The 7,658-nt window shown below is 30.1% G+C and overlaps 2 protein-coding genes across 2 annotated transcripts in view; both read left to right on the forward strand.

Moving 5' to 3' along the window:
- The first annotated feature begins 2,054 nt into the window (after positions 1-2,054).
- On the forward strand, positions 2,055-5,378 carry LOC102597864 (ADP-glucose phosphorylase). The gene is made up of 3 exons (XM_006349568.2): positions 2,055-2,604; positions 4,324-4,614; positions 4,970-5,378. The coding sequence occupies exons 1-3, from the start codon at positions 2,137-2,139 to the stop codon at positions 5,237-5,239; spliced, it is 1,029 nt and encodes a 342-aa protein (XP_006349630.1). The 5' UTR covers positions 2,055-2,136; the 3' UTR covers positions 5,240-5,378.
- A 1,273-nt stretch (positions 5,379-6,651) lies between these two features.
- Positions 6,652-7,658, forward strand: part of LOC107060998 (uncharacterized) — a 2,889-nt gene continuing 1,882 nt past the window's right edge. Inside the window, exon 1 of the mRNA XM_015309648.1 lies at positions 6,652-6,665. Within this exon, the coding sequence (XP_015165134.1) occupies positions 6,652-6,665 (14 nt within the window). The remainder of the gene's footprint in view (positions 6,666-7,658) is intronic.

A 7,658-nucleotide genomic window follows, 5' to 3' on the forward strand; every position in this document is an offset into this window, starting at 1 on the left:
GAAAAATTTAAATGAAGAAAGTACTAAAATTTTCAAATAATCATATTTCTATATTAAAATGTTAAAAACTTTAAAACTCCACATATATGCAGAAAATCATATACGGAAGACAAAATAATTTTTAAAATATATATTAAAGCTCTTTCTAATAATATCACATATTTATTCTATTTTTCAAATAATATATATTTCTCACTCAATCTCAATTACGCAGTACATATGAAATTTCGAGAGTTAATCAAATTCTTAGTACTATTTTAAACTATATTTTAGTACTATTTATATAATTTTCAAATAATATATGTTACTACTCTATTATATTATGCAATACATGTGAAATTTCAAGAATTAACCAAAATTTTAATATTTTAAATTGATTTTTAGTACTATTTTTGTAGTAAATAGAGGAAGTTGAAGAAGAAGGGCAAATCGGTCAATTGACTGACTAACCCTAAGCTCCTAAACATTCTCACTTCTAAATGGAAGCACGGGCACAATATCCGTTAAATTGTTAATTATTATGATTTATAATATTTTTTACATTATTTTCAAATAATATATGTTATGTATTTTTAAATACTTTAAGTTGTGATTAATAATATTCTTAACGTAATTTCAAATAATATATGTTACTCCATTTGTCCCAATTTATGTGACACATGTGAAATTTTGAGAGTTAATATGTTTTTCAAATATTGTAAGTTGTTAACTATTGTGGTTTATGGTATTCTTAATGTAATTTTTCAAATAATATATGTTATTCCCTTCGTCTTAATTATACAATTCGCGTAAAATTTTGAGAGTTAATCGAATTTGTAATATTTTAAATTTATTTTTTAGTACTATTTAAAAAGGAAAAAATTAAAATATTACTATATAAGAAGAGTAGTAATTATATAGTAATTTTTCAAATAATATATGTTATTCCCTTCGTCTTAATTATAGAATTCGCGTAAAATTTTGAGAGTTAATCGAATTTGTGATATTTTAAATTTATTTTTTAGTACTATTTAAAAAGGAAAAAATTAAAATATTACTATATAAGAAGAGTAGTAATTATATAGTAATTTTTCAAATAATATATGTTATTCCCTTCGTCTTAATTATAGAATTCGCGTAAAATTTTGAGAGTTAATCGAATTTGTGATATTTTAAATTTATTTTTTAGTACTATTTAAAAAGGAAAAAATTAAAATATTACTATATAAGAAGAGTAGTAATTATATAGTAATTTTTCAAATAATATATGTTATTCCCTTCGTCTTAATTATAGAATTCGCGTAAAATTTTGAGAGTTAATCGAATTTGTAATATTTTAAATTTATTTTTTAGTACTATTTAAAAAGGAAAAAATTAAAATATTACTATATAAGAAGAGTAGTAATTATATAGTAATTTTTCAAATAATATATGTTATTCCCTTCGTCTTAATTATACAATTCGCGTAAAATTTTGAGAGTTAATCGAATTTGTAATATTTTAAATTTATTTTTTAGTACTATTTAAAAAGGAAAAAATTAAAATATTACTATATAAGAAGAGTAGTAATTATATAGTAATTTTTCAAATAATATATGTTATTCCCTTCGTCTTAATTATACAATTCGCGTAAAATTTTGAGAGTTAATCGAATTTGTAATATTTTAAATTTATTTTTTAGTACTATTTAAAAAGGAAAAAATTAAAATATTACTATATAAGAAGAGTAGTAATTATATAGTAATTTTTCAAATAATATATGTTATTCCCTTCGTCTTAATTATAGAATTCGCGTAAAATTTTGAGAGTTGATCGAATTTGTGATATTTTAAATTTATTTTTTAGTACTATTTAAAAAGGAAAAAATTAAAATATAATGAAAGAGGAGTGTATAAAAGTAGGTGGGCCATATTTGTGATAGGTGGGCCATCTTCAAAAACCAAATATAAAAGTAGGTGGGTCATGGTGCCACGTGTCGAAAGAAGAGTGAATTATTCACTCTTCTTATATAGTAATACTTAAATAAAATATTATATATATTATCTCTTTAAATTATAAAAAAAATTCAGCGCCAAATGATCCGAATATTTGTCACAGTGTGAGCTTTTCCAGTAGTACAAATCCTCACCCCAAATTAGATCGAACCCCGAAACTAAAATGGCGGAGGCAGAAACGCCAAATCGGAGCCCCGAAATCCGGAAAGACAAAATCCACAACAGGTGGGTACTGTTCTCTCCGGCGAGATCGCGCCGACCGTCGGACTTCAAGGCCAAATCGAACCCACAACCGAACAATCAAACAGAATGCCCATTTTGCGCCGGCCACGAGCACGAGTGTGCGCCGGAGATATTCCGTGTACCAGCAGATTCCACTAACGATTGGAAAATCAGAGTTATCCAAAACCTATATCCGGCAGTCAGCAGAGAATTGGATTTCCAAAATCCAGTTTCGCTCGTCGGTGATGTAGCAGTTAGTGGATTCGGATTTCACGATGTGGTTATTGAATCGCCGGTTCATTCAGTAAATTTGAGTGATCTTTCTCCGGCTCAAGTTGGGGAGGTTCTGCTAGCTTGTAAGAAGAGGATCGAGCAGCTCCGGAGTTGTGATTCTATCAAGTATGTTCAGGTTTTATTCTGATCCCATTTCAAAATGCATGATTAGTTTTGAAATCAATTTGTCTATTTTTTAGTTGATTTGGTATATTCATTCCTTGTATTTGTATGAAGTTTAAATAAATGCACTGAAAAACTACATAAAAATAGAAAACTAGTTGTAATTGCATCGAAAATTACCCTTTTGATTTGATAATAAATAGAGTTTAGAATCACTTTCTTGTTATGTAATGAATTAATTGGTCTTTCTCATATGAAATTTCTTTTTGTTTAAATTTTGACTTTTAACCTTACAACTTTGATTAGCCGTATTTGTTAATCTATTTAGTTCTGCTAGTTTTCATTTTTCTGTATTCCCTTGGTTATGCAAACTAAATGATTTTACTGTGTACATTAACGGAGAGAGGTTGGACAATGTATTTTCCTTTCAGTCTTACAAATATAAGTCTATTCCAAACGCTTCAATCTTCTTGCTTTTGACCAGACTGACTTGCTAAAATACTGGACCAATTATGAGGAGACATGTTTGTTGGATTAAGTTATAGCAATTCATGGTTAGTTACTGTATACTTTCCATTCGAGTTCTAAAAATTTCATTGTCTATCAATCCCTTGAGGGATATCATCACAGTTAAAGCAGTTTCTTAATAAGTATTTAGGTGAAGTACTTAAGAGGTAGATTATGCTAATCTGAGCAGGGGCTTGTGATACGTAACTCTCCATCCATTTTTTGTGAACTGGTTGATTGGCATGGTAGATTATTTTGAGTTTGTATTTTTAGTGCCAGGAGAAAAGCAATGTAGTATTTGAATGAAGTTTGTTTGATAGGATAAATAGCTAAAATATCACATTGGACTGTCAATTTGAACTATTTAATGAAAGAACACTTGAAACTTGCAAATAGTGTAGCATACTTTTGGTATCAAGTTGAGCATCCAAACTACAATCCATTTTTGAGAACGGGTATGTTCTCTTTGTTAGCTTCTCATATTTATTACGTATTTGATTCCTGTTCGCTGAATTCTCTAAAATATGCACTCCTAAGTTAGTTAGTTATTGATAATCTGGTAGTCATCCCAAATCTATGCAAGAGAACTGATTAATTATCATGAAACTAGAGATGAGTGAGCACAATGGAGATTTAGTAGCAGTATGAAAGCCTACTGGCAATTGTCAGCTGAGCTGACAGTCTTCACATTCATCTTTCTTCATACCAATTCGATCATTATGTTGGGATGATTCCAGCACAATCACCCAAGTTAAGTTTCGTAAGGCAATCGGGTGACTTTCTGTTTTTTCCCAATGTTCAGCCTCTAGATGCAAGGTGGTTATAAAGTCAAGTTTTCATTGTTTCCCTATCAGTTCCTTATCTTCTGAATGCTATGTTATGCCTTCCCTATTATTGTTATGTCCTCTTTACTTTTGTATTTTTTTTTTCAAACTGCTTTGATATGTGTTACATGAGGTGAGGGTCTTTCGGAAACAATCTCTGCCTCCACGAGGTAGGAGTAAGGTCTACGTACAAACTACCCTCCCCTGACCCCACCTATGGGATTACACTAGGTATGTTGTTGTTGTTTTTGAATATGTGCAAAGGATCTGCAGCATGAAACAACATCTATTGTTTTTTCCTCTTTCTCGTTGAGTACTAATGGTTTGTTCATAGTCAGCACGTTTGTCCCATCAAAGACTACTGCACTATATAATATTGATCGACTCACTAACTTTTAAAGGTGTTCAAAAACCATGGAGCCTCTGCTGGTGCTTCGATGAGCCATTCTCACAGCCAGATGATTGCTCTTCCCATTGTTCCTCCAACAGTTTCTGCCCGTCTGGACAGTATGATGGAATACTACAAGCAGACTGGAAAATGCAGCCTGTGTGATATTCAACCAAATGAATTGTTAATTGCTGAATCAGACCATTTCATATCACTGGTCCCCTTCGCTGCAACTTTTGCTTTTGAGATTTGGATAATTCCCCGTGATCACTCTTCTCATTTTCATGAAATAGATAGTGAGAAGGTAATGGAAGCTTTGTTTGTCCATGCTTTGTTTTCATGAGAAAATGATGTGAAATTACACTAGTCTAACTTTACTAATGTCAGTTATCTGCAAATTCTACATGAGAAACTTACAACCTTAATGGATTACGACTTGTGTCAAGTTGACCGTGAAGGCTTTGGCATTTTCAAGTAGAATTGCTGATTGTAGTGAAAAGAAAAAAGAAATCTCATAGCATATGTGGCTGAGGAGGGGGAAACTGATTCAAGAAAAAGATTACAATGTTCTTGGTCGTACTAATTTTCAAATTGTTTTTCTTTCTCAATAAACAGTCAGTTGAATAGCTTGTCTAATGTTTTACCGTTCAAATATGCAGGCAGTCGATCTTGGAGGGTTGTTGAAACTCATGCTTTTGAAGATGTCTTTGCAGTTGAACAATCCACCATTCAACCTTCTGATTCATACTTCCCCATTTCAGGATGACCCCTCATATGCACATTCCACACACTGGTTTTTACAAATAGCTCCCCATTTGAGTGGAGTTGGTGGATTCGAGATAGCAACGGGATGTTACATAAATCCTGTTTTCCCAGAGGATGCTGCCAAAATTCTAAGGGATGTGAGAATCTCCAATAACAATATTTAGAGGAAATATATTAAATCTAATTATGTATGTATTATCTTTAGATACGGTAGCTAAGAAAATAAGAGGATGTGAATCCATCATATGTTGTTTCGATGGCACCTGTTTCAATCATAGTTATTTGTCCCTCTTCCTTCATTTAGTTTCACTTTCCATTTCTTCCTTCTTCAGTCTGACCATTTCTATTTCTTTTAACTTGTTCTTGCTTTGCATCGTTCCTCATTCTTTTTCTCAGTTCTAGACTGTATTATTTCCTTTTTCCAAATGTATGTAGAGAATAACAGTAGAAAAATATAATTGAAGAGGTCTTCTGTCGGTGCAAAATCATTCATTAGGATTGAAAGGTTTAACTAAAGAAGAGAAGGTATGCAAAGAGAACAAAGATTTTAGATAGAGGAACTTGGTTATAGATGAAGACTTCTTGAATAAGGTTAGTTGCTTTGAATTGGATTGATGTGGGTTTATTTCGGGTTGCTCAAATGCCAAAGGGTACCCCTGTTTATACTTGTACAAGGATGATTCTAGCTATAATAAGATTAGTATAAATTGTACTTTGTCACGAATCATGCTGACGTGATCGACATTCACACCAATCCCTATTGGGATGAATCAAAACTAAGCATCTATCTCATGCAATATCTAAATATCTAAACAAGACATATAAATAAAACGACGTAAGTAGAAGTCTCCAAAGTGATTAAATAAATAAACAATGAAAGCCTAAACAAAACATTTATAGAATTCGAAAGTTGATGGGCTAAAACTCTAACTAAAACTGTTTAAGAATAGCAAATGAATACATAAATAGTCTCAATGTTTGAAAAGAAGACATCAAAAGCAACGAAGATTTGCGGCAGTCTGAATGAAAGTAGTTCACCCTCAGATCTGAAAGTAACAGAGCTAAATACGGGAATACGTAAGTAGCGATATATAAATGGGCAGATTTTTCAAGTATACAAATTAACAACTGTATTTACACCAACATAGCAATACTTTTTTTTTCAATTATATAGCAATACTTTTTTTTTCAAAAGTAGAATTTAAATTTTTAAAAAAAAGATTTTCCAAATCAGCCATGCTTTTTTTAAGTATACAAATTAACAATTGTATTTACACCAACATAGCAATACTTTTTTTTTCAATTATATAGCAATACTTTTTTTTTCAAAAGTAGAATTTAAATTTTTAAAAAAAAGATTTTCCAAATCAGCCATGCTTATCCCAATTACCATAAATTTCTCCAATAATTTTACCTTCCCTAATTTATTCAAATATGCTATATATTATCTCCCATAAATAGAGGTTTCCTACCAAAACATAACTCCTTTCTCTGACATAAAAAATCGGCCAAAGAACGACTATTGAAAAAAAATGCATACCAATAATTTCTCAATTCTAATTCAACACAACGGGCAATGGGACTCATCAGGTAATTATATTAAAAATAATACTCATGATTTTTTATTACGTTGTTGAATTTGATTTTTCACAAATATCTATTTTGTACTTTTTGGTAGTTATTCCCTTTGTTTATTTTGTCAATTTTGGTGTAAATTAATTCATACAATTTGGTTGATGTTCGGGATCGTCGAAATTTTGGTGTAATTTCAACAAATTCGTATGATTTTGCTGTACACTGATGTGTCAAATTTGTTTTTTGTTAAAGTTTAGGTTTAATTGGTATGATGTGTGCCGTATGGTAGCAAATATTTTATATCAATAAGTTTGCGATATGTATTTCATTATTTGTTTAGGTATGTGATCTTGTATAATTGTCGCTAATAACTGACACCAAAACAAATAACCAGATGCATGTTTTAGTGTATTGTTTGGTCAAATTTATAATATCTTACATATGAACATACGCATATTGAAATGAGTGTAGTAATAAATAATTTGGTGTAATTGGTGGTGTAAAAAACTGTAAGTTTGACGATCTATGGTATATAATTAGAACCTCATAAATAAAAATATGGTACATATTTTTAGTGTATTTTAAGTATGTGAATTGGTGTAAATAATAATTTGAAAAATATTTCCTACATTTATTGATGGTAACCTAATAAAATCATAAATTTTAAAAATTGGTTTAAGGGTATGTAATATTTGACTGTTTTTTTACGTTATTACATGGTTAAAATATTGATAAAATACTTTGGTATTTCTTTAGACTGGTTTTTTAAGATCATTAAATGGTTAAAATTTTGGTAAAATACTTTGGTATTTCAATAAATGGCTTATATACCAACGAAAATCAATGTAAAAACAAAGCTAAATAAGTTGATTACTGTAGTAATTAATTCTGAAAGTTCCTTTTAATATTAACAAAGAATTTGTTATTTTAAACAGGCAATTACATGGATTACAATATTGAAGGAGTTATGTATGATCCAACCACCAAATATGAAGGCTTGATTACAGC

The sequence above is a fragment of the Solanum tuberosum genome, unplaced genomic scaffold (genome assembly GCF_000226075.1).
Source record: "Solanum tuberosum cultivar DM 1-3 516 R44 unplaced genomic scaffold, SolTub_3.0 scf00112, whole genome shotgun sequence".
Taxonomy (NCBI): Eukaryota; Viridiplantae; Streptophyta; class Magnoliopsida; order Solanales; family Solanaceae; genus Solanum; species Solanum tuberosum.